We start from the raw sequence: 27,577 nt of genomic DNA, 5'->3' as shown, positions 1-27,577 counted from the left end.
ACCGCGTGTCCCTTCTCCACCGCTGCACGTCTCAGTGAAGATTTAGCTCCTGTAACTTGGTGCCTTCTGTTTGCTTGCCCAGCGTCCTGCTGGAAGAAGAGCCCAGTACTCTACCCATTAAGTGCAGCAAATTAGCCCCATGAAGACACAAAGGAGTGAGATGGGGATTGCTAACCAACCTCCCGCCTGTTTTTTGGCATCTTTCTTATGAAATCTTTTCTGGCTTATCCATTTGTCCCTCACCTTTGTGCCACAGGATTTGAGAGATGATCCTTCCTGCCAGAGTGCCTTCATGCTGATACTCATGGGCGGAGCACATGTCAGGTAATAGGCACAGGTTCTTGAGGTCCCCTTGCTCTGACACCAGCCTCATCAGATTCTTGATAGAGTGAGTTTTGCCAGGGGCGTGCATCAGAATCTCAGTTGATTCTGCCATGTTCTCCTCGTGGAGAATCACAGCTCTGTAAGAAGAATTTATCTTCTGTCTGTCCTCAAACTACCCTACCCACCCCCCCAGTCACCTACACACCGGTGAGTACACCCTGGGAGATCCTGTGAGGGGGAGCTCAGAATCAGGCAGCTGGAGATCATGTGGCAGACAGTGTCCAGGTTCCTGGACCCACAGATTTTGGCTCAGGAAAAGACTGAGTCCCGGGGGGACAGGGCGATTGGTACGTATGGTATGGGGTGGCTGCCCGCCCCAGAGGGGCCTTGGAATTGGGCCTGGTGGAGATAACTGGAATGTGAGGAGACCTCGGGGTTACATAGAGCAGCTCTTTCGGGTGGATCTGGTTACTCCCAGCAAGCAAGAAGCATGACCAGTTACGTATTTGAAAGGTCACCCCGACAGGTTTAGAGGAAGGTGAGGATTGGGGGCAGGGAAGACAGAGATTTCTGCAGCAGCCAGGTGAGAAATGACTGGAGTCAACGATAACCAGGACCCTTACTAGCGAGCTGCCGAGGAGGGACGTGTCAGCAACACCTGGCTGCACTGCCAGTTTGGCGACTGATCGATCTGGGGGGTGCAGGCAAGAGGCAGCGGATAACCGGGCATCCTTGTCGGTGCCTGTTTGTATTGTCCTGGAGAGCAGTCTTTGAATGGGCCTCCTTATCATGTTCATACTCTTAATTTACCCTGAATTATAACCCCGGAAGGGACTTTCATTATTTCCCAATTAGGCTGAGACTCATTTGAGAACACACAGCCTGTGAGGAGCTAAACAGGCTCTGGGATCTCAGCCTTCTCACCACAGCACATGCACCGGTCACATAGATGAGACCTTCATAATGTTCGTCACAGCTGGCAGTTTCTCAGAACTTCCAGGGGCGTCAAAACTCCCCCCCCCCTTTTTTTTTTTACCTTGAAAGACATAAGAATGAAAGTTTCAAAATGTGGAAGTAAATTGGCTCATTAAATGGTTGCAGATGGTGATCATGTTTTGTCTTAATCTATTGTCACCTAGATGATGAGTACTTGAAAAATATTTACTTCATGCTTTAAAGTACTGGGTGACTGTACACCTATGCCTGATATATAGTAGGTACTAAAAAAATATTTGTTGTGAAAAACAAGTGTTTTCATTTGTTGTGAAATGAATTGTGTAGATGAAGTCACTTTTTCTCATACCTTCTTCAGACTGATGCTTCTGGGAGCTTTTGTGACTCATTCATATCCAGTTGCTCATGCATCTCCAGTGCTGATTAGAAACAGGGATAAAATGAACAGAAGTCTGCTGTTCGTGGTTTGAGGTTTCTATTTCAGGGAGTGTTATGTCATGTTTTTGTGTCTTGAAACTGCCTTTATGCACAAAACCAAAGCAAAATGAATATATACCACAAAGTATAAAGTATGCAGAATTTGATGCATTGTGTTTTCTGCTTCTGGTGTTACTATTTTCAGATTTTTAATTTCCCTTGAATCAAGTGTTTATTTTAAGCAACTTACATAAAATTTTTAATTTTGAAATTGCTTTTTTTTAGAGTTGTATAGATAGCATCGAGAAGGTAGGGAGCCAGAGATGTGACTTCCATGGATGTAATGGAGTGTCTTGTGTGAGGGAGATGCAACCCGGCCCTGGTCAAGACTGGTGGGTTTGGGGACAGGAACAGAGAGCAGGAAGGTGAGGGCTGCAGACAGGGAGGTGAGCCATGTGGGGAGGGCACCACACTGGGCACAGTCTCTGCGTGCCTGGCTTGGCCCTGGCGAGCAGAGGCACTGTGACAGCGTGTGGCTCTGGATCAGGGGTCAGTGGACTTTTCCTCTCAAGGGCCAGATAGTAAATCCTCTAGGCTTTGTGGGCCATAAGGTCTCTGTTCCAACAAAAGCAGCCATAGACAAGAGTTAGACCAACGAGCATGAAAAGCAGGACTTTTCCATGAATGTGCTGGTCTCTGCTCCAGTTAAGACACGAGCGTTCAGACGTCTGCTCTGCCGTTAGTCGCTGGCCTCCTTGTCAGCTCAGCTGGTTTCCTGAAGCTCTTTGTCTTCTTCTGTTAAATGGGAATGATCCCCAGGACTGGCATGAGATCACATGAACTATGTAAAATCCTGCTCAGAAAATAGTTGCCACATAATTTTTGAGAGATGTCACCCTGCAAAGTTACATGTGACTTAGAAGAGGGCTGAACACCCTCACAGCCACCGAGAAATGTGGTGGAGATGGACGTTACTTTCTTTCTGGGGAGGCGTGTATTCCAGGATGGAAGGGACTCTGTCCTCGCAGTCATTTAGGGACCTAAATGGGTCTCTCTGTAGTTTCGTCTCTCCGCATGGTTGTGGGGCTCTGGGTACATCCACAGGACGAGACCAGGGCCTGGGGAGACAGAGTCAGCCTGGAGAAGATGCCAGCTGGCAGGGGGGCGTTTGTAAATCATGGCAGTGTACTAGGGTCAGATGTTTAAGAATTATAATTGCACAATGCCATTTAAGTGACTTTTAGGTTAGAAAGCTAATATGAGACCCCAATGGGAAATAGGTTTCTATCAAGCATTTCCATTGGCAAGAATCATTGACTGTTAGGAACTGGTCATCAATACATTGTAGTTCTGTTATAAGGTCAAACGAGTCCATCCTAAAGGAAATCAACTCTGAATATTCATTGGAAGGACTGATGCTGAAGCTGAAACTCCAGTACTTTGGCCACCTGATGTGAAGAACTGACTTATTGGAAGAGACCCTGATGCTGGGAAAGATTGAGGGCGGGAGAAGAAGGGGGCGACAGAGGATGAGATGATTGGATGGCATCATCAACTCAATGGACATGAGTTTGAGTAAGCTCTCCGAGTTGGTGATGGACAGAGAAGCCTGGCATGCTGCAGCCCACGGGGTTTGCAAAGAGTCAGACATGACTGAGGGACTGAACTGAACTACAGAACCAAACTTGGTTCTGTGAGCAGCAAAGCCAGTCAGTCTACTGATGCCAGGCTGTGGTGAAGAAAAATGCAGTATTTATTTGCAAGGTGCCATTTGCAGGGCTTCCCTGGTGGCTCAGGTAGTAAAGAATCCGCCTGCAGTGTGGGAGACCTGGGTTCGGAAGATCCAACCAGTCGGGGGCCTGCATTTGTCGTCACCACCCTCCACCTGGGTGGGGGTCTTAGTTTCTGTAGAACAGCTTGAAGGTTTGCATCAGCTTGTTGAGCTGTCATGACTCTGCTTGCTGGACTGCTGTTCCTTTGTTTCTGCAGTCTCTCCCTTTCCTCATTAGTTACTGATTGAGTCTGCCTTCTGTTAACTCAGGGAAGGCCTTCGGAGACGGAAGACTTTTCTACAAACAAGAAACAGGGGATGTGATAGGGGCTTTTGTACCAGGGAGGGCTTGGCAGGGTCCTGCTGCGTTTCAGTATCATCCTGTTTACTTTGCTACGTCTCGGGCCTGAGGGACAGAAAAGGGACTTGAAAGGAAGTACCGTCTCAGATAGAAAGGTTAACGATAAACTTGCAGGGAAACTCGGTTCTGCAGGGGGCTCCATTTCATTCGTAGTTTCAGTTTTATGTCTTATATGTAGTATGGTTTTTTTTGTCTTAATTAATTAACTTTATAGATAAAGTGCCATCATTTAGGGTGCCCTTAGATACTTCCCCTGAATTTTTCCTCTCATGGAAAAACATAGTGGCTGTAATAGTAGGCTATAATGTAAGGACTTAGGAATATTTTCAAGTTATAGTATGCAACTAGCAAATCGGTCCAGTTGGGAGTTTCCCTTGGGGTATCTCCTTTTAAATTTTATTTTATGTGGCTTTTAACTTGACCCCTCCTGTAACACTGAGACTGGGAATGCATTTGTGGTTAAACTTCCATTTGGGGAACATGGAAATGTTTATTACTATTATCAAAGCTTAAAGAAAATATAATTAATGGGTTTGTCGACTGAAAAAAGATGCACAATGTGAGGGTTGTGAGTTAAGTTTTATTTGAGGCAAAATGAGGACTGCAGCTCAGGAGTCAGCACCTGAGATAGCTCTGAGAAACTGCTCTGAAGAGGCGGGGGGAAAGGTCAGTATATATGTGATTTTGGTGAAGGGGGAATACATGCAGTCAAGCACGCATCTTTCTAGAAGGTTTCTACTAGTCTTGCGGAGCTTTGCTAGTCACGAGGAACAGTCGTCACTATGAAGGATTTTAGTGCTTTTCTAGTTATGGGGAGATACAAGACTTGAGCTCACAAAGTCAGCTCCTAAAACTATCTGACTATCTGAAGATCTGCTCTTCAGCCCCACCCCCAGCACAGAGCGCCTCATGTCTGCTGTCCACCCTCAACTCCTTTCAGCAGGTATTCAAGATCAGCAATTGCAGCAGCATGATCTAATTGTTGCAGATGGCAGGTGCCAGTTTGTAATTGTCAGGTTTGCAGTCAAATTTACCAGTAATTTGAGGGAAAATAGATTAATACCACCTTTTTTGGAGGAGGAAATGGCAACCCACTCCAGTATTCTTGCCCGGAGAATGCCGTGGACAGAGGAGCCTGGTGGGCTGCCGTCCATGGGGTTGCAGGAGCCGGACACGACTGAGCACACACAGCACTACCTTCTCTGGGAAGAAATAAAGCAAAATCTGTGATTCTTAAGCATTTGCATTGTACTTGCTTGCATGCATGCTAAGTTGCTTTAGTCCAGTTTGACTCTTGGTACCCCTTTGGACTAGCCCGCCAGGCTCCTCTGTCCATGGGATTCTCCAAGCAAGAATACTGGAGTGGATTCCCATGCCCTCCTCCAGGGGATCTTCCTGAACCAGGCATCGAACCTGCATCTCTTAAATCTCCTGCACTGGCAGGCAGACTCTTTACCACCCTTACATTGATTGTACTTGAAAATAAGGTAAAACAAAGACTAAAATAATTAAAACCAAATATGTATTGCTTCTTTGTACTCTAGGAATGTGCCTGTAGTTCATGGTGAATTACTTCATAACTTTAAACCCCTTGAGAGAAAACCTAGTTTTATTCCTAAGCTATTGCCCCATCAGTACTGGCTGAATAAATGAACATCATTTCTCACATTTCACAAATGAGGACAGAAAGATTAATCACTTAACATTAAGTGGCTCCAGACAATATTTAAACATAACAAGGAAAAAACAGCACCAGCTTGGAAATCATTGGAGGGACTGATGCTGAAGCTCCAATACTTTGGCCACCTGATGTGAAGAACTGACTCATTTGAAAAGACCCTGATGCTGGGAAAGATTGAAGGCAGGAGGAGAAGGGGATGACAGAGGATGAGATGGTTGGAATGCATCACTGACTCAATGGACATGAGTTTGAGTAAGCTCTGGGAGTTGGTGATGGACAGGGAGGCCTGGCGTGGTGCAGTCCATGGGGTCGCAAAGAGTCGGACGCAACTGAGCGACTGAACTGAACTTGGGTCAAGATAATATGTAACTTGGATTTGATTCTAAATCTTTATGAAATTCTCTTCACTTGATACTCTTCCACCACCAAAGTTTTTTTTAATGAAAGAAGTTTGTACTTCTAGCCTTTGGTTGATGTATGACTTATTCCTTTACTTTTAACCTTTCAGCTTTCTTGCTTCTATGAAATTTTTGCTTTCTTCATGGCTTATAGTTTTAGTGACCCTTTTTCTTTGGGTAAAGTGCTGATAGCTTGATTTTATTTAGCAGTCACTGTTGTTTCACACTGTTTCAAGAAAATAAGATGGTCAAAAGGAGAATTATTACTCGGGTGTGGTATGTTTATAAAATAAATATATACACACTACCTAATTTAGCAAGTATAATTTGGTTTCATTACTGAAGCCGAATCTGGCCTCTGTGCCCAACGCCAAATTAAATCTTGGAGAACGAGTTTTGAGTGAAGTAGAAAAGAAGAGCATTATTGCTTTGCTCGGCCAGGCCACAGTGGGCTGATGCCACCAAAACCGTGTGTCCCCTGTTGGAGAGAGTGATGAGAAGTTTCATAGTAGTGGGTTAAAGAGGGCGTAATCAGTTCATAGATGTAATGGGTTAAAGAGGGCGTAATCAGTTCATAGACGTTCTTCTGATTGGTTGATGGTGAGGTAAAGTGGGAATCAGCATCATCAACCTTCTGGTTCCCATCCAGTCTGGGGTCATCATGCTTGTGGGTAGGATGAAAGTGAGAGTGCAGGTCACTCAGTCGAGTTCGACTCTTTGTAACCCCATAGTCCATGGAATTCTCCAGGCCAGAATACCAGAGTGAGTAGCCTTTCCCTTCTCCAGAGGATCTTGCCCACCCAGGTATTGAACCCATGTCTCTCACATTGCAGGCAGATTCTTTACCAGCTGAGCCACAAGGGAGGCCCCAGAATGCTGGAGTGGGTGGCCTGTTCCTTCTCCAGTGGATCTTCGTGACCCAGGAATCGAACCAGGGTCTCCTGCATTGTAGGCAGATTCTTTACCAGCTGAGCCACTAGGAAGCCCACGGGTAGCCTACCATCATCAACTGTAAACTTCTCGCACTTGGTGGGGACTTCAGTATCTGCAAAACAGCTCAAAGATATTGTGTGTATCTCTTGATGGGGAATCAGGACCTTACCCCACAGCTGTACTATTGTTTCTCTTGGCTCTTTCTACCTTGTCTTGCATCACCTCCCTTCCCTAATTAACAACTGCTTGGATTTACCAGTTGGAACTCAGGGAAGGTCTTGGAGGCTGAATGAAGCCTAATTCCTGTAATCAGATTAATGGGGGACATAGGAAAGCTTTTATACCCAGGAGCCCCACAGGGCCCTACTCAGAATCATTGTCTTATACGTGAATAAAGATGTGTGTGCATTAGAATGAATATCTTCAAGTGTCAGCGGAGTAGTTTTTGTTCAGTCACTAAAGTCATGTCTGACTCTTCGCGACCCCGTGAACTGCAGCACACTACGCTTCCCCGTCCTTCACCATCTCCCAGAGTTTGCTCAGATTCATTTCCATTGAGTCGGTGATGCTATCTAACCATCTCATCCTCTGCAGCCCTCTTTAGGGTAAGTGATTCTCTTTCCTGCATTTTATAATGGCTGTGTATTACTTCATAATAATTTTAAAAGGTTTGAAAACAGTCAGTAATCATGAACGAGTTAAGTGTTTCTGCAGAATGGCATTCAGAGAATCACCTGGCTTACAGAGGAGGCTTTTGAAATGCCGTGTAAGACTACACTTCATTCATGAAATCCCCCCTCATTTCATTTAATAAGTCTTTAATAAGGAACACATTGTGGATCTATTCAGAACTTAGGGCAGACAGGTAACATATTTTTTTGGCCTCCTTTTCAGAAATATGCTCTTGAAATAGATTTCTGGCTTTTTGAAGACCTCGGTGGTTATGCCCCTCAGCGCCCCTCCATGGCTCTCACTGTCTCCGCTTTGTCTCAGCCACACATGTGCACCCACACTGTGGGAGGCTGTGACTTCATTTAGAAAGAGTGGCAAGAGTAGAAAGTGGGTGTGCAGGAGCTCAGAGACCGTTTATGTGTAGTGGTTCTGTTCCCAGTAGGAGTAGCAAGTCCTTGGTGTGATTAAATACCACTGCATCTGGAGTTGAGAAGCAGTTATCCCATTTTCTTTCTGTGCTGTGCTTAGTCACTCAGGCCTGTCTGATTCTTGCTGACCCCGTGGACTGTAGCCCACCAGGCTCTTCTGTCCATGAGGATTCTCCAGGCAAGAACACTGGAGTGGGCTGCCATGCCCTCCTCCAGGGGATCTTCCCAGCCCAGGGGTCAAACCCTGGTCTCCCGCATTGCAAGCAGATTCTTTACCATCTGAGCGACCCGGGAAGCCCATTCTCTCTTTAATACTTGATTATTAGTTATATTAGGTTGGCCAAAAAGTTTGTTTGGGTTTTTCATACAATGTTACAGAAAACCCGAACTTCTTGGCCAACCCAGTATCTAAAGGTGCAGAATTTTAGGTAGGAAACAAGGGCCATAAGGGCAAGATTGATGGCTCGAGAGTTGTATTGGCCAAGGAATTCAGAGCAAAATTAGTTTAGAAGTTACCGTTTAAAATGCAGTCATTAAAGTATATTATTTTGAAATGTTACCTAGCCTGCTTAACTGTATCTCAGCAGAAGTCTACCATGTGAAATGTGTTGATATGTGAACAGGCTAAGAAACAGGAGGGTAAACTCTTAATTAGTGGGGATAACTTGACCAGGAATGAACTTTCTCATCATTCTGTTTCCTTTCAATTTAGAGTACCCAAGGCCCATGTGTAAATAAATGTTTAGTGATAAAATAAGAGTTACCCTTTCTTGTTTTTTCAGCCAGTTCTCTTTTCAGTTTTCTGACTTAAAGATTCCTTAACTCCTACTGCTGCTAATGGCTTTGCTGTCCAAGACTCAGTCACTCCATCCAGAGGGCACTGGGGGAATGTTGCTCGATACTTTTGAGCCGCTTCTGCTTTAAAGACAGCTGGGCTGGCACTTGGATCCCACTTGGTTCTGGTGCTGGGCCAGGGCTGGCGGCTGTGGCTGCCTGGAAGCAGCTTTGAGGAGGAAGGAAGTGGGTGGAGAGGGAGGTACGGGATCTGTGCCAACTGTAAGTGGCACTGTCCCCGAAGAGGCCCCCCTCTCCCAGCACGCCCCCGGTGCTGAGACTTGGTGCCCTGGGTGCTGAGACTTGGTGCCCCAGGTGCTGAGACGCAGTGCCCCCGGTGCTGAGACTCAGTGCCTCTGGCACGCCCTCGGTGCTGAGACTCGGTGCCTCTGGCATGCCCCTGGTGCTGAGACTCAGTGCCCGCGGCTGCTCCCTGCTGAGACTCGGTGCCCTGGGTGCAGAGACTCGGTGCCTCCGGCATGCCCCTGGTGCTGAGACTCGGTGCCCGCGGCTGCTCCCTGCTGAGACTCAGTGCCCCGGCTGCTCCCTGCTGAGACTCGGTGCCCTGGGTGCTGAGACTCGGTGCCTCCGGCATGCCCCTGGTGCTGAGACTCGGTGCCCGCGGCTGCTCCCTGCTGAGACTCAGTGCCCCCGGCTGCTCCCTGCTGAGACTCGGTGCCCCTGGCACGCCCCCGGTGCTGAGACTAGGTGCCCGCGGCTGCTCCCTGCTGAGACTCGGTGCCCCTGGCTGCTCCCTGCTGAGATTCAGTGCCCGTGGCTGCTCCCTGCTGAGACTTGGTGCCCCCGGCTGCTCCCTGCTGAGACTCGGTGCCCTGGGTGCTGAGACTCGGTGCCCCCGGCACGCCCCTGGTGCTGAGACTTGGTGCCCATGGCTGCTCCCTGCTAAGACTCGGTGCCCGCGGCTGCTCCCTGCTGAGACTCGGTGCCCACCGCTGCTCCCTGCTGAGACTCGGTGCCCCCGGCACGCCCCTGGTGCTGAGACTTGGTGCCCATGGCTGCTCCCTGCTAAGACTCGGTGCCCGCGGCTGCTCCCTGCTGAGACTCGGTGCCCCCGGCTGCTCCCTGCTGAGACTCGGTGCCCGCGGCTGCTCCCTGCTGAGACTCGGTGCCCGCGGCTGCTCCCTGCTGAGACTCGGTGCCCCCGGCTGCTCCCTGCTGAGACTCGGTGCCCCCGGCATGCCCCCGGTGCTGAGACTCGGTGACCCCGGCTGCTCCCTGCTGAGACTCGGTGCCCCCGGCATGCCCCTGGTGCTGAGACTCGGTGCCCGCGGCTGCTCCCTGCTGAGACTCGGTGCCCCCGGCTGCTCCCTGCTGAGACGCAGTGCCCCTGGCACTGAGAGGCATCACATGGTGCTCCGCTGGCCGAAGCAGCAGCAGTCCCCGTTCCGGCAGGGCGGGACATCGCTGCTGGCCCCACCCCCTCTTCCTTGGTGCCAGGATGTTTGTGTTGGGCTCACATCAAATAGGGGCTTCTTCATTCTTCTCTTTGCTCTTATACTGTCTGACAAATTTTGGTCCCACTGTGTGTGTGTGTGTGTGTGTGTATAAGTGACTTCAGTCCGACTCTTTGTGACCCCATGGACTGTAGCCCACCAGGCTCCTCTGTCCCTGGGATTCTCCAGGCCAGAAAACTGGAGTGGGTTGCCATGCCCTCCTCCAGGGGATCTTCATGACCCTGGGATCAGACCCAGGTCTCCCCCATTGCAGGCGGACTCTTTACCACTGGTGCCACCTGGCAAGCCCCATTGGTGCACACACACAAACACACACACTTATTCAGAAATTTTGGAGTAGTCATTTCCTGCTTTTAAACCTTTGATAAGATTATGCTGTTAAAATTCTGTCCATCTCTCTCCCCTCCCCACCTTCTCTTCACAGAAACACACGCACACACTGTTATCTAACTCTAACTTACCATTGGCCCCACAGTGCTCTGATAGCCCTGCCTGAGCCCCTTCCCATCCTGGGTCTGCAGAGCTGCCCTCTGTCCAGCCTCCCCACCTTCTGTTCCTCAGCCTCCTGTGTCATCTGGCCGTTGTACACTGCCTGTTCTGGCCCTGGAGGGTGAACCCCCGAGAGCAGGGCCCATCCCACCCCCAGGGGTCTGGGGTAGCTGCCGATGGCCTGCACCCCCTCCCCGTGTGTGACATGTGCGGGGCAGCAGCACCCGCGGCCTTCACGCAAGCCAGTGCCGAGTGCCGCCCAGACCCTCCCAGAGGCGCCGCTTACTAATGCCGGCCTGCCCTGAGGGGTTGGAGGTGAGAAGCCTTTGTTACAAAGTCTAGTGCCCCTGAAGAACTCTTTGGAGGGAAAGCCCTGCGTTCTCATGTGTAACTTCTAATAACAGAGTTCTGTTGAATTGTTGTATGAGGGAGGTAGGTTGTCTTGGGATTTATTTTACTAAAATATAGTTGATTTCACAATGTAGTCTTAGTTTTTGGTATAGAGTGGAGTGATTCAGTTGTGTGTGTGTGTGTATACATAGTGTGTGTGTGTATGTGTGTATATATATTTTCTTTTTCATCTTTTACATTATAGGTTATTACATGATACTGAATATAGTTTCCTGCATTATACAGTAGATCTTTTGTTGCTTATTTTATATAGAATACTTTGTATCTACCAATCCCAAACTCCTAATTATACCATGCCCCCCTACACACACAGACTTTCCCCTTTATAACCATAAGCTTGTTTTCTGTGAGGCTGTTGCTGTTTTGTAAATGAGCTCATTTGTATCATACTTTAGATTTCACATATAAGTGATACCATGATGTTTGTCTTTCTCTGACTTCACTTAGTATGATAATCTCTAGTTTTGGCAACTGAGTCATGTTCTATTGTGTGTATGTGTGTGCGTATGACATCTTTATCCACTTCGCTGTTGATAGGCATTTAGGTTGCTCACTTGTCTTGGCTGTTGTAAATAGTGCTGCCATGAACTTGACGCACATGTATCATTTTCAGTTAGAGTTTTCTTTGGATATGTGGCAAGGAGTGGGATTGCTGGATCATACGGTGATTCTGCTTTTAAGTTTTTGAGGAGCCCCCACGTTATTCTCCATAGTGGCTGCACCAGTTCACATTCCCACCAGTAGTTACAGGAGGATTCCCTTTTCTCTGCATCATCTCCAGCATTTATCTAACTGGTATGAGGTGATCAGTTCAGTTCAGTTGCTCAGTCGTGTCCGACTCTTTGCAGCCCCATGGACTGCAGCACACCAGGCTTCCCTGTCCATCACCAACTCCCGGAGTTTACCCAAACCCATGTCCATTGAGCCAGTGATGCCATCCACCCATCTCATCCTCTCCTGTCCCCTTCTCCTCCTGCCTTCATTCTTTCCCAGCATCAGGGTCTTTCCCAAGGAGTCAGTTCTTCACATGAGGTGGCCAAAGTATTGGGGCTTCAGCTTCAGCATCAGTCCTTCCAATGATTGCCAAGCTGGTGCTGGTTTTTCCTTGTTATGTTTAAATTTTGTCTGGAGCCACTTAATGTTAAGTAATTAATCTTTCTGTCCTCATTTGTGAAATGTGAGAAATGATGTTCATTTATTCAGTAAGTACTGATGGGGCAATGGCTTATGAATAAAACTAGGTTTTCCCTGGAGGGGTTTAAAGTTGTGAAGAATGTGTGCATTTGTGGAGAAAATCAAAGGGAGAAAAGTGTGGTGTCTCGTAGTAGATGGTCAGATGCTCAAACTATTTCTTCTCTTTCTGTAAGGCTTTTTAGTTTAGATTACTGTCTTAAAGGACAAAAGATTGTACCCATTGTGATAGTTAATCACTTGCATTTTTATTTTCACTTACCTCTTTCCACAAAGGATCTGAAATTTAAAGTATTTTATATATTTATCTAAATGATTTGTTTTGTCTAGAGGGGTGAGTGGATGGATGAACAAAGGAAAGAATGAAAGAACTGATCATAAACAACAATCCAGAGAAAAAAGATTTACTGTTTTCCTCTAGAATCCGTTTTAATGAACATAAATATTTTGAGGACTTTTTTCCCTAGTTGGCCTGTATTTGTTTGTTTGTTTGTTTGTTTTAAGTAATAAGCTCCATTTTTTGTAGTTTTAGTTTGGAAGCAAAATGTACCAAGTTCCGTATACCCCAGCCCTCCCACCCCACCACACAAAACCACCCCCATTATCAACCTCCCTCACAAAGTGGCACATTTATTACAATCTGTGAACCTGCGTTGATACATCGTAATTATCCAGAGTCAGTAGTTCCCCATAGTTCCCTCTTGGTGGTGAACACTCCCTGGGGTTTGACGAGTGCATAATGCCACGTGGCCCCCATTGTAGTATCATGCAGCGTTGTTTCCCCGCCCTAAAAATCCCCTGTGCCTCACCTGGCCATCCCTCTCTCCTACCCACTGGCTACACTGGTCTTTTTATTGCTCTGTAGTTTTGCCTTTTCCAGAATATGATACAGTTGATATTACATAGTGTGTAGCTTTTTCAGGTTGGCTTCTTTCACTTAATAATATACATTTACAGTTCTTCCATGTTTTTTCATGGCTTTATAACCATTTCTTTTTAGTTCTGAATAGAATTCCATTTTCTGGATGCATCACAATTTATCCATTCACCTACTGAAGGACATTGAAGAGAATAGCAACCCACTCCAGTATTCTTGGGCTTCCCTGGTGGCTCAGCTGGTAAAGAATCCACCTGCCTTGTGGGAGACCTGGGTTCAATCCGTGGGTTGGAAAGATCTCCTGGAGAAGGGAAAGGCTACCCACTCCGGTATTCTGGCCTGGAGAAGTTCATGGACTGTATAGTCCATGGGGTTGCAAAGAGACAGACACAGCTGAGCGACTTTCCCTTTCACTTTCCAGTATTCTTGCGTAGGGAATTCTATGGACAGAGGAACCTGGAGGGCTACAGTCCATGGGTTACAAAGAGTCAGACACGACTGAGCAACTGACACACTCTAAAGGACATCTCGGCTGATTGCAAGATTTGGCAATTGTGATCATCCATTTGCAGGTTTTTTTGTGGATACAAGTTTTCAGTTCAGTTTGGTAAATAACAAGAAGTGCAATTGTTAGATCTTACAGTAAGACTATATTTAGTTTTATAAGAAATTGCCAAAATGTCTTCCAACAAAGTTTTTCTTATAATCTTTTGTGAAAGAAAACTTTAAGAATTCAAGGTTTTGTGTGATAGTTGTGTATTGAGAATCCCTTCTCAGACTTAACACAGGTTATTTTAACCCCACAGAGTTCATTAAACCTGAGCATCCCAAGCCCACTCTTGATCCACTAATTCAACTGCATATTCCTCAGCACTGTGTACTTGGCTAAAATACTGACTTTAATATGTGAAACAAATCTGTAATACATACTGTTGGTTCTGAAGTGGTAGCTGTGCATTATGAGACGTGCAGGGTCTCATAAATGCAGGGAAATTGAGCTATGCTTTCCCCCACCACCCCCTCCCCTAGTTTGCTTGCTGTCTTCACCTGGTGGCCTTATCTCGTGACAGGAGCGCTCATCATTCATTAGTCCTTCATAATTTAAAGGCTGCTTGAATCTTGAGGGCGTGGGCTTTGGTGAGATATTCCTTGACAAACGTGGGAAGTTAAATGGTCCAGGGACTTACCGGCAGCCCAGTGGTTAATAAGACTGTGCCTTCCAATACAGCAGGTATTCAATCCCTGTTCAGAGAGCTCAGCCTCCACTGTGTCTTGTGTCCAAAAAGCCGAAACAAAGCAGAAGTGATACTGTAACAAATTCAGCTTTAAAATAAAATATTAACAAAATGGTACAAAATATCTTGAGGCAGAAAGAGATTCAGTAACAAATCAGGAATAGACTTAAAAAACCTAGAAGGAGATGAACTTATAGGCCATATTTGACCCACAGACTTCTTTTGGCTTGTGTTTCTTTTTCTAGTTTAAACTGGTTGCTGAGATTTAAAAGGTAGAAGATTCTACGCAAGACAGCCAGATTTCTAGCTTCTCTTTAAAAATCTGGCCCCACAGGGCCATATTCCTGTGTGTCCTGCTCTCCTGACTCCCTCTTGTTTAGTTTTATTTTTGTTCTGGTTTATTTTTTGGTGATCTAGACCAGAGCTTAACTCAGTTTATCACAAAGACTTTTGGTCAAGTGTGAGAGCTAGTGTGAGAGCTAGCCCGGTTCTGTGAGTGATGGATCCGCAGAGGCCAGTGGGGGCTGCACCCAAGTACCTGCTGTGAGTTGAGTTTCAGAGGGAGCCACTCACTGGTGTCCTGTGTCGGGCTGTTCAGTGCTGGGCCCTGTTGCATATGAGAGAGAGAGCGAGTGTGTGCCCGCGCACATGCTCACGTATCCTTTGTATGTGGCTGTGTGTGTGTGTGTGTACATGTGCTCGCGTATCCTTTCTCTGTATGTGGCCTTGTGAATTTTCCCTGCATGGTACAGTGCCTTTAATGTGAATGTTTAGTCAACTGTTTGGTGCTGTATTTGCATAAGACTTTGGTCATTTAAAGAGTTCTGCATATACTTTTATTGTCTGATGTAGAAGTCTTAAATTACTACCAACAGTTTTCATTTACTTTGCCAAGATTAATTCTCAATTATTTTGAAATGTGTCAGGCTTTTTAAAAAGGTTGTTTTTGGATTTCAAAATTTAACACTAACCATTCAAGACACGCATATAGTTCTTTTTTTTTTTTTTTGCCACTAAAGACCCAGCTTAATTCCCATGGAAAACTTACTTTCTTGAATAGAGTCTTTAAAACACTAAGCACCTAATCCTTGAACTTAATTGGATGAAAATTGGCAAAGTCTACACGAAACTAATTAGAAGAGACCGAATAGGGACATGTAGAGAAACCATATGTGTTGAGAGCTGGAACAGGCCCAGTTTATACCAGTGATCTTGACCTGATTACCAACAGATTTCCTCTTTCATCTCAGAAGATCCTGCTTCAGGCAATACATTTTCTGGAAACGCTGCCTGCAGGTTTAGGACATTGTTAATTTAAGTATTTAAAACTTGTGAATATAGTTAGTTTGAAACTACCACTAGTTATGGTCTCCTGACATTTACACAATCCATATTTTCTTTAAATCAGTTCTCAGGACAAAAGGGTAAGAAAAATTCTGTGCAGTGAATTAAAACACTGTATAAATCACAGCTAGAGGTAGCTGTCCATCTGGAGCAGTGATAGTCTGTTGATGTGGCTGAAATACGTACTTAATGATGACATTAATGTAAACAGTTAATGGGAAGAGTCTTGACTTAATGAGAATGTTGATGTTCATTGCAGAGGACAAGAAGGACATTTGCTAATGAAGACCATTGAGGTATTTGTTAACTAAAGATTAGACGTGGATAGTTGATAGTTATTCCCAGCTGGCTAGAAGTTCCTGGGAATAGAGTGACCTTGCTATTTATTAACCCCTTTCAGATATACAATAGAATGACTCAGAGTCTTGAAACATCTCCCAGAAAAGAGATAGATTTTCTGGAATCCAAGATTATGGGGCTACTTTTTAGATCAAAGATTAAGGGCTGTTTTATGGACACTGGAAATTAACTTCCAACCTTCCGTGGTACTCCATCTTGAAAAGTCTTTACAGTGTTTTCAACAAGGTATTCCTTGTGATTATTAAATAACCTATATGCATTGATTTGTGTTTTCTTCTGCAGTGCTTTTCAGCTTTGCATTTTATATTTTTCCAAAGAAGGTGCCAAGTAATAGATCATTGAAATACTTGTTAATAATGAATCCTTGCTCTAAATTTGGTACTATGCAAAATACATATTCTTTATTACCAAAAACTTACATATTTGTTACCTCTAGTGTTACTAAAATGAACTATTATGAGTCTCATATTCTTAACTCTTTTTATTTATAGCATAATTGGAGGTTTGTTTTTATGAGATGGAAACACTTCATTGGGATGTGTTGTTACACTTTAATACAGTTTGATATGGTAAAGGTAGAATCCTGTAACATCCTGATGTTACACCTTCAGCCATATCAGGATGGATGGGTTGAAGAACATCAGGGCATAACTATGAGACTGGTTCTACAGTTCCCACATAAGAGCTTAGAATTCTTCTCTATACAATCATTTTATAAATGAGAAAACTTTACAATATTGTAAAGTAATTAGCCCCCAACTAAAATAAATAAATTTATAAAAAATAAATAAATAAATAAATAATTTAAAAAAACATAAAGATTACAGATTAAAAAAAATAAAATAAAATAAATGAGAAAACTTGAGGCTCAAGAAATTCAAATGACTTGTCTGAGGTCTTATAACTTATTGGTAGCATAAAAGCAGTAAGTGTCAGTATGTAGTATTATTTTTTAACCTTTATTCTTTAAGTTGTTATATTCAAAACTTTCAGAGAAATGACAGTTTTATTTCTATTATTAGAAAATTGCCAAGTTTTCTTAATGATATGGTTATTCTTCTTAGAGACTGAAAACTTCATTCCTGTTGAATCCAGAAAATTCCCTGGAGTTCAGAAATTAAATCTTATCTGCATTTTACCTGCTTAATGGGGAACAATGTAGTAAGCAGTGGAATTAGCTATCATATGAGGTAAAGAGGGATGATGGATAGGTGATATAGACGGTCAGCTTAATGATCCAGTAATTTCTCATTCAAGTGCCTAAGAGCAAAATGGTTCAATTTCATCCCACCCACATCATGCCTTCTTAAATGCAAGCGGACACCTTCAAAGAAAAGCAAAAGGTAGGAAAAACCTGAATAACAACAGAGAAACTAGTCAAGGTAAAAACAAAGATAACTTGAGAAGAGCTTTGCCAGAGATTCCAAAATCAAATGCAGATGCCTGAACTACAAAGGCAGAAATGAGAGTGCTGAGTGCTGAGTGCTGTGAGTGCTGAGGTGGGCTCGGGTGAGCCGTGGATGGAGCAACGTGGGGTGGAGTGCTGACGGGTAAATGCCAGGGGCCCTGACCACCGCCAGGGGCCGCCCTGCAGGTCTGGGCAGGTGGGGTGGGAGGGCCGCGTCTAAGCACGGGCTGCTTCTCAGGACCTCCCTCCAGCCCCCGCCTCCTTTTCAGGTTCAAGTCACAGAGCCTTCTGGATCCTTCTTCCCTAACCTGGCCTTCATATCTCACTGACATTTTTACTTTGAATTATGCTTTATTTTTCAGTTCTTAATTTGGAAGTTCATTTGTTGTATGTATTTCTCTCTCCAAAAGTTTCCCTGAAATCTGAATTTCCTTCCTCCTCTCCTTTTGTGCCGTGTTGAGGGTGAGAAGAAGATGATTTACCTCTGCACGGTATAAGGCTTTGTATGGAAGTTGAGGGAGATTGCTGAATGTGCTAAAGGACCACAGGGTGCCAAGGGAAGCTGACTCAGGCAGGGTCTGAATATTGCCATTAATACCCTTACGTGGAGATGCATGTCCTTACCTGTTACATTTTGTCTGCTTCTCTGTAAAGTACTTGCACCTTCATTTGCCCTTTTAGAGAGGGAGATAGTTCACTGGCATTTATTTAGACTTTTCTTAAGATCCTAGCAGGTACGTTACTCCATCCTCTGTGCCGAGTGAGTGACTTCTTTGTCTAAAACATTTATCTTGTAGCAATGTTATTGGACTAAGTCAGTCGCTTGGAGTGAATTGAGGAGGGGAAGCACTAGCTAGTCTAAGTATAGGCTTGACCTTCTTTGGAATAAAATAAGTGCTTCCTCCGCTAAACACACACACACACACACGCGCGCGCACAAATGTGCATACACACTTCTGTCTTGCAACAGATTCCTTCTCAGTAAAAGAAACAAAGAATATAATACAACATTTCTTTCAGACAAAACTTTAGCCACAAGGTACTTACAGCAGCTTTACTAGAGCTTAAAATTCTCAGTCTGCAGCGGTTCCAAGGGATCAGCAGCCTGCTAGTCAATAATTTTCTCTTCTCTGTATTTGTTCCTTCAGCACACTGAAACCCTGTGTTTCAGGTAAAGCTGGTCCATACTTCAGTCACTATGAAAGTAATGGCCATGGACCCTTCTAAAACATTCTGAGAAATGTTTCCCTGAAAGTGTTTGGAAACGTGGTGTTGTATTGAGTCTGTAAGAGTCATCAGTCATGCATGAAAGACCTGCTTTCCTAGAGGACTCCTGATGGACCTCAGTCTCCCCATGCAGGGTTTTGATAGCCGAGAATAAAACACACAGTTATATACCGGTGTCTGGGGAGTGAAAAACAAATGACGGCTATATCCTTTGGTGGTATGTATTCCCTTTCAAAACACGCTGCTGATTTTTACGTTTTAGAGTGTATCCTGGTCAGTGGAACACAGCTATATTGTATTGTGTCTCTCCGCATCAGCTGTGTTCGTTCAGTTTTTGATACTTGCTGTGCTTCAAGATGGCTGTTAATCATTAATTCATCAGCACAGTTGAGTATCTTGCAGTGTGTCAAGCACCGAGCTGGACTCTGGAGATACAGGCAGTGCTGTTTTCTGTGTGCACTGGTACCCTCAGCCTGCTGCAGAGCTCTTGGTCTAGGCTGTTCCAGCTGCTAGAACAAAAATGCTGTCGACTGAGTGGCTTAAACAGCAGCAGTTTCTCACAGTTCTGGAGGCTGGAGGTCCAAGGTCAGAGTGTCAGCGTTGCGGGTTTGGTAGGACTCGCTAGTTGGTTTGCACACAGCCGCCTCCCTGCCGTGTCCTCCCCTGGTACTCCACCCCCTTTCTCACTGTGGCCCAATCTCGCGGCCTGTCTGAGCTCAGGCACCTTCCAAAGGCCCTCCCTCCTGACACACGCGTCTGGGGCAACAGAAGCCTGCAGCCCACAGCACTCTTCTTGCAGGACTTCCTTGCACTGGCGTTCTGGGCTCTCTTTTCTTCCTTCTGTGTTGCTCCCCTTGTTTCCTGGATCCTGTGTCATCTTTCCAGACTTACCCCTTGTTCTGGGTGGGCACCTCCTCTAATAGCTTCCTGGGAAAGAATGGATGCAAGGTGAAATGTGAGTCCTTGAATACCTGAAACTGTTTCTTCCCTCTTACTTGATGGATAGTTTGGTTGGAAAGACAATTCTATATGAAGAAATAATTTTCACTCTTCCCACTTTTGAAGGTATTTATTCTTTAGTTTTGTATATGTTTAGTGCCACTCCAGTTTCTGAATTATTTATATACAGCCTTTTTTTCTCCTCTAATAGTTTTACCTGTAGCGTTCCCAATCTGTGCTCTGTTCTGGGCACCTTGGGATTCAATCCAGGCATCTGAGCACTGTAATTTCAGACCGTCTTTTTGTATTTTCTTCCCCAAGTGCTTTCTCTTTCTAGAATGAATACGTTTCTCTCCTGTGTTCTGTTTTTGTTTTCTGTTTTCTGGTGTATTCTTCAATTTTATCTTTGAACGCTATTCTTTTGTTTTGCTATTTTATTTTAATTTCAAGAGCTTGCTTGTTTTCTGGTTGTTCTTCTTTACGGAATCCTATTTTTGTTGCACAGACACGGTAGCTTCTCTTTGAGAACCTCTAGTCTTTGTGCTGGTTGTGGAATGTTTCTTCTCGTCGTTTCACTGCTTCCATTTCCACCAAGCTTGTTGTTTCTTTGTTTTGTGTCCATCTTTCCCATTGGAACCCTCTTTCAATTGCCTGCCGGTCTTGGCTGTTGATTGTCACTTGAGGCTGAAGGATTGAAAAACTGAGTGGAAGCTCAGTAGGCAAGATTGTTTTAAACTAGCATCTTTGCTGCTGTCTCCCTGGTGGTTTAGACGATAAACAGTCTGCCTCCAATGCAGGAGACCTGGGTTCAATCCCTGGGTTGGAAAGATCCCCTGGAGAAGGAAACGGATACCCACTCCAGTGTTCTGGCCTGGAGAATTCCATGGACAGAGGAGCCTGGCGGGCTACAGTCCATGGGGTCCCAAAGAGTCGGACACGACTGAGCAACTTTCACTTCACTTCCCCCTGTTGTCAGCTTTGAACTCATCTCTACCCAGGTGTTCACATTTCATTTTTGGAGAGATTGACCATCAGGCCATCAGTAAAGTAACCCCAGAGGAATAAAGAAAGATCACCTGTAGACAGGGACATTCGGGAATAACTACTGTAAATGATTTATGCGTTAAGAAACCGCCAGTATTTGCTACTCTCCAGTGCTAGTTTAGTTGCAACAATCGATAGGCAACCCTACATGAATTCTGGCAAAAGACCCAGCATCTGAATGCCAGAGTGACTGGGAGCGTGTTTCTGAAGATGCTGGGTGTCTCCTACCAAGGTCCCCCCTCTGCTCCCGTGATGTTCTGTGGGAGGAGCTGTGTGGCTCGCCCTGCTCCGTTCCCAGCTCCTCCACTGTCCCTGTGTTCAGCCCTGGAGCTCCCCCACCCCCTCCCTTTTGCAACACCAGTGTCTTTTCCCAGGGTTCTCAGGATTAAATAAATTGGCTTACTCTTCACGGCAGTCTATTTGGTTTCAGCTTCCTTCATGCTCCATTTTCTCAGAATTTGGGGACATTTCTATCGTGTCTGTGTTTGCAATCCCGTTCTCTTGGTCCTTATGAGTTTATTCCTTTTGCATTTCTTTATTCTCTTTTAAGAGCATTTGGGAAGGAGATTCATGTGGGTTCTACCACTCATATTTTAGCCATAGCCTCTGATTTATATTGTATTTAAGAAGACTGGTTTTGGTACTGTGCAGAATCGAGGAAAGAACAGAATTCTGCAGGGAGACCCATTGGGAGACCAAAACATCAGCCAGCAGGGCAGGAGCAGAGTTGACACGCCCGTGGTGACGGGATTGGCAGCGCAGGGCAAGGAAGGAGCCCTCCTGCTTCAGAGCATCCTCGGTGTTGGAAAGCAGCATTTATGGCCAGGCTGATGGCTTGCTGTGTCTGTTTTCTTGAAGATGTAACAGGGACCTTTCCAAAACAGGCATGGTTCTTCATGCTCATTTTCAAAACTTTGGAAGCTATAAGCAGACAAAATGGAAATAATTTGTAATTACAACAAATATTTAAGCTCTCTGCCAAAATCGTTAGGAAACCGTCCATCATATAGCTTACAGTGATGACTGTACTTTTCCCTGACCTCAGAGCATTGGGTTTTGCCGAGCTCTTCGCTGTAATGAGGATGTTGCTGACCTTTGAGTGACTCTTCTCACACGGTGGAGTGCTCAGGAGGAGGAAACGGGGTCAGGTGGCTCGCCTAACTAATTTGGCGTAAAGTCTGACTTGGTTAAAACTGGAAGAATGACCTCAAGTTGTTGGGGCATATAGGGGTTAGGGTCAGAGGAAGGAAATGACGATACTGAAGGTATTTGTTTCATATCTTTAGCATCTGCAAAGGGTTTTCCCTAGTGTTTCTTCATGGGTTTGAATCCTCAGAGGACACTCACTTGTCACCTTGGAGCCAGGTACTTCTTACCCAGAAATCAGCCCAGCTAGAAAATGAATGGTGAAAATACTTTCAATAGGAATTTCATTCAAGTTCTTTGTTGTGACCTGGCTAAAGAGTGAAATTAAAAGAAAGGTAAATTCTTATGGCCCTTAGGATCATCATCCAAACCTTGTCACTTTTCTTGTTTATCATTCTGTGGCCTGTCTATCCGGGGCTGGAGGAGTTCAAGCATCAGTTACTGAAAGCCCTCTCAGCAAATCAGGTCACTTACTGAGTCGGGTGTTTTAAGCAATTAAGTGCTGTCTGTGCTAAGAGAAACAGTGAGTGGGCACTTGAGCACGTGTGGGTAAGCACCCGCATGCCTGCCGCTCAGGTGAGAAGGGTGGTGCTCTCCAACACTAGAGACACGCCCTCTGCTTCCTTTTCTTTTCTTTCTTGACTACCTGTTCCACTTAACTGTAACATTTGGAAATTATTTCGTGGGTGATTCCGTGTGCACGCGTACCTTGTATGTTGATGGTAGATGATTGGAAGAACCAAGTCCGAAATGATGAGTTCCAGGCTGCTTTGCTCTTCTAAGGACAGGACGTAGGTGGTCAGCGTTCAGCAGACTCGCGCCTCCCAGGAATTGAGCCAGTGGGTGTGCGCACAGCCCCTGCTCAGCACCGGTAGCATTACATGTGTGCCTTTTTTTTTTTTTTTCCACTTAAGCCATTCTTTGAAACCGTTTCTCTTCTTTTTGCTCTTATTGGCTTCATTTATTGGTAGCCTATGGTAATTGTATAGAAAAAGAAGATGTGGTGTAAAAATATTAATCTGTGTTTTTCTATTATTATAACTTTAGTGGCTCAAGGGAAAATAAAGTCAAACATACGACTGTCCAGAGGCAATTAAACTACTTGATCCAAATCCATGTACCCTTATCAAGAGTTAGTTTTTAGTAGCATGTTCAGAAAAACAAAGTTGAGCCACAAGTGAAACAAAGACTAGGTTATTAGATACCAGCTGCAAACGTTATTTTTAATAAAATGTTTTTTGCAAATTTTTAAATTCTTCATTCTAGAAGGCTTTGTAGAGGTCATCATTCTGTTGCTTGAATGTACTGGATAATTAAGTATATTCCCTATCTAGCTTGAGGCGCAGACCCTGTTTTGGCTGAAGGACCTCAAACTTTTGTTTTCCCCAACCAGTGTCCTAAGACAGAAGGAGAGCAGATGGGATAACGAGCCCCCTTGCCTTGCCTGCCCTTCATCTCTGCACTGGTGCTTGAGACCTGGTAGCTAGCAAACAGGCCCCCTCCTGCCTGCCTAGGAACACACAGATAGCTAAGGGGCTCTCAGAGTGTGGTCCTGGCAGCCTTGCTGACCCTTGGTTTTACCTACAGCATGCCCTGCCCAGGGGCAGGCCTCTTCCTGCATGTGGCTGGATGGTTTTCTTTCTGCTCAGCTCCCTGGAAGTAGCATTTGTCTGTGCTCGGCTCATTCTCCTGGAGTTCTCCTTTTCACCCCACTGATAACCATTTATTCCTGTTTAGACGGCAGCTCCTTGCGGGTGCCAGTCTTCAGGGAGGGGACCTTGGCTCTCCGGTCCCCTTCACAGGTTTGGTGGGGGCTAAAGGTGGCGTCCTCTTCCAGGTGTGCTGAGTTGGTGTGCTGTGAGCTCAAGATCATACTTTTACTTTATGGGAAAACTTTTTTTCCTAGTTCTGTTTGCCTACAGAATTGTATTGACCAACTTTGTTATTGATGAAGTCTTGTTTCTATAAGCAGTTTACAATTCTTCTACTCTCACTGGACTGCTGTATTTCAAGCTTTACCTAGAATCTTAGGTATGCTCTGACTCATTTAGAAAGATTTATAATACAGTGTATGCAGATATATAAGGAAGTGCAAGAGGGGGGACACTCAGCCACATATTGCTAATAGAAATCTTGTTTATTTCTTCACAGATGCAGCAGCTTTTTTATGAGAACTATGAACAGAACAAGAAGGGGTACATTAGAGATCTCCATAACAGTAAAATTCACCGCGCCATCACATTGCACCCTAACAAAAACCCACCCTACCAGTACAGGCTGCACAGCTACATGCTCAGCCGCAAGATCGCTGAGCTTCGCCACCGCACCATCCAGCTGCACCGCGAGATTGTCCTGATGAGCAAATACAGCAACACTGAGATTCATAAAGAAGACCTCCAGCTGGGAATCCCTCCTTCCTTCATGAGGTTCCAGCCCCGCCAACGAGAGGAGATTCTGGAATGGGAATTTCTGACTGGGAAATACTTGTATTCAGCTGCTGACAGCCAGCCCCCTCGAAGAGGGATGGACTCCGCTCAGCGAGAGGCCTTGGATGACATTGTCATGCAGGTCATGGAGATGATCAACGCCAACGCCAAGACCAGAGGGCGCATTATTGATTTTAAGGAGATACAGTACGGTTATCGCCGAGTGAACCCCATGTACGGGGCCGAGTACATTCTGGACTTGCTGCTTCTCTACAAAAAGCACAAAGGGAAGAAAATGACGGTCCCTGTGCGGAGGCATGCGTATTTACAGCAGACCTTCAGCAAGATCCAGTTTGTGGAGCACGAGGAGCTGGATGCAAAGGAATTGGCCAACAAAATCAACCAGGAATCCGGATCCTTGTCCTTTCTCTCAAATTCCCTGAAGAAGCTTGTTCCCTTTCAGCTTCCTGGGTCCAAGAATGAGCACAAAGAACCCAAAGAGAAAAAGATCAATATATTGATTCCTTTATCTGGACGTTTTGACATGTTTGTGAGATTTATGGGGAACTTTGAGAAGACGTGTCTCATTCCAAATCAGAACGTCAAGCTCGTCATTCTGCTCTTCAATTCTGACTCCAACCCTGACAAGGCCAAGCAAGTTGAACTCATGAGAGATTACCGCATTAAGTACCCTAAAGCCGACATGCAGATTTTGCCTGTGTCTGGAGAATTTTCAAGAGCTCTGGCCCTAGAAGTGGGATCGTCCCAGTTTAATAATGAATCTTTGCTCTTCTTTTGTGATGTTGACCTTGTATTTACTGCAGAATTTCTCCAGCGATGTCGAGCAAATACAGTTCTGGGCCAACAAATATATTTTCCAATCATCTTTAGCCAGTACGATCCAAAGATTGTTTATAGTGGGAAGGTTCCCAGTGACAACCATTTTGCCTTTACTCAAAAAACTGGCTTCTGGAGAAACTATGGGTTTGGCATCACTTGTATTTATAAGGGAGATCTCGTCCGAGTAGGCGGCTTTGATGTTTCTATCCAAGGCTGGGGGCTTGAGGATGTTGACCTTTTCAACAAGGTTGTCCAGGCAGGTTTGAAGACATTTAGGAGCCAAGAAGTAGGAGTAGTCCATGTCCACCATCCTGTCTTTTGTGATCCCAACCTTGATCCCAAACAGTACAAAATGTGCTTGGGGTCCAAAGCGTCAACATATGGGTCCACACAGCAGTTGGCTGAAATGTGGCTAGAGAAAAATGACCCAAATTATAGTAAAAGCAGCAATAATAATGGCTCAGTGAGGACAGCCTAATGTCCAGCTTTGCTGGAAAGGACATTTTTAATTAATTTATTTTTCAAAAATTTTTTTGTATGATCAGTTTTTGAAGTCCATACAAGGGGATATATTTTACACATGGTTTTCTTACAAAGGACTCCTTGAAGATTGAGCTTTTTGAACAAAAATGTGATCATGTTTGCCTTTTGAACACATTTTCTTGCTAAACATTATGTAGCAGACGTGCTTAATTATGACTTGAAATGTACCTGAGGAGCAAAACTTTTTTTTAATATTTCTTTTTCAGACCTCTTTGCTATAGTCCTATGGCAGAAAACATGAACGTTACTGCAAAGTATTATTGTAACAAAACACTGTAACTCTGATAAATGTTTTGTTTTAACTGTTAACTTTGCACAGATTCTACCTTTTGTCTTTTTTACAACAGTTTTTTAAGCCATTTCATGTTCCAATTGTCAAATAAGGAAATGTGATAGTAGCTGTGTCATCATCCTCAAGAGCTTTCCAAAGGTGATTGTTTGCCCAAAACTTGTCTCACTTTTCAAAACAAGGGGAGCAGGAAAGCATAGTAAGATAGATGGCTGTTCTTATTACAATTAGTGTGGCCTGATGGACCTGGCATTAAATTTCAAGAAGGGTCTGGCACTTTCTCCTCTCCAGACCCTTCTTTTTAAAAGATAAAATATTAATATTTAGAACGGCAAAGAAGAATTTTTGCCGTAAATCTAATTATGCAAGGTTAAACAAAATGAAAAAAACCTAACCCTAATGAAAGCATTGGGGGGAAATGTATCTGATTTTGTTCATTTCATCATATCTGTGTTACGTTGACGGAGATAGGTGTCTCATTTTTAATTACTGTTTTGTTCTATCCTTTGTATCTGAAATACCTTTAATTTATTTAATATCCATTGTTTAGAGCTCTACCGTTTCCCAAGTACCCGTTAGTTATTAGTATTTATGTGTATAAGGAGTGTTTAGTATATTTTATTTGCAGTAAACTGATCTCCAAAGATTTCTTTTTGAAAACTCTTCCTTCTCAATTTTTACATTCCTTACTGTTTTACTAAATATTGAGTGTTCTTTGATAATCCTGGTGCTCATGTGTTTTGGGGACAAAAGTGAAATGAATCTGTCATTACACCAGAAAGTTTGGTTTAGACTCACAGAACAAATGTGCCTTAATAAATTTTTTTTCATTTAGATTTCAAACAGTAATAGTTTTGTCATTTTAATATACATCATTGGAGATCTGCTTATTTGTAAATAGCCTATTGCTCATTTGGAAAAATAAACCAGTGGACAATATTTTTCTATTGTACTTTTCAAAACCATTTTGTCTCATTACTCCTGTTTTAGCTGAAGAATTTTATTACATTTGGAGAGTAAAAATCTTAAACACTGATTCATAAGGTTTTTCAAGTTATTTGAGGGGAATATTTATGTGCACTGCAGTTGGGAATGAAATGAAACTTTCAAGTGCCTCTTTCTTCTCTCTTTTTTTTTTTTTTTTTTTTGCTGGAATGAATGCGTCATCTTATGTCTGTTCTTCTTAAAGAACTTGCTGAAACTGTGTTTTATAGAACAGAGGTCTTCAAACCAGATCCAAGCTCCCTCTGGCGTCTTGATACAAGTGTATGTTTCAGGGCCCCTTAGTGAACCTGCTAAGCCCCTTAGAATCTGCATTTTAACAAATGCCCACTTGCTGGTACTGTGTGCATAAATGTGCTCAGGATTTTAGGGTGGATCTAGCTACAGAATAAATTGCCCACAGTTGCCATATAATCTAAGAATCAAACAAAGTAAGATCTTTGACGCCAAAGCAGCAAGCTTTGTGGATGTGAATTACACTCCCGGGACAGGTATTTACCATGTAATGACAGTGAAGATCCAGGGTAATGACACCATGCTCACAGTAGGAATTGCTGT

The 27,577-nt window shown here is 44.4% G+C and overlaps 1 protein-coding gene across 2 annotated transcripts in view; it reads left to right on the top strand.

Moving 5' to 3' along the window:
• The window catches only part of CHSY1 (chondroitin sulfate synthase 1), an 85,536-nt gene extending 58,483 nt beyond the window's left edge, over window positions 1–27,053 (top strand). For both annotated transcript variants that reach the window (XM_081551389.1, XM_081551388.1), the window contains exon 3: window positions 24,071–27,053. In XM_081551389.1, the coding sequence (XP_081407515.1) occupies window positions 24,071–25,663 (1,593 nt within the window). In that variant the 3' untranslated portion in view covers window positions 25,664–27,053. The remainder of the gene's footprint in view (window positions 1–24,070) is intronic.
• Window positions 27,054–27,577: the final 524 nt, after the last annotated feature.

Source organism: Giraffa tippelskirchi, chromosome 12 (genome assembly GCF_054371585.1).
Source record: "Giraffa tippelskirchi isolate mGirTip1 chromosome 12, T2T-mGirTip1v1.2.pri, whole genome shotgun sequence".
Classification (NCBI taxonomy): Eukaryota; Metazoa; Chordata; class Mammalia; order Artiodactyla; family Giraffidae; genus Giraffa; species Giraffa tippelskirchi.
This window is presented reverse-complemented; position numbering and strand designations above follow the sequence as displayed.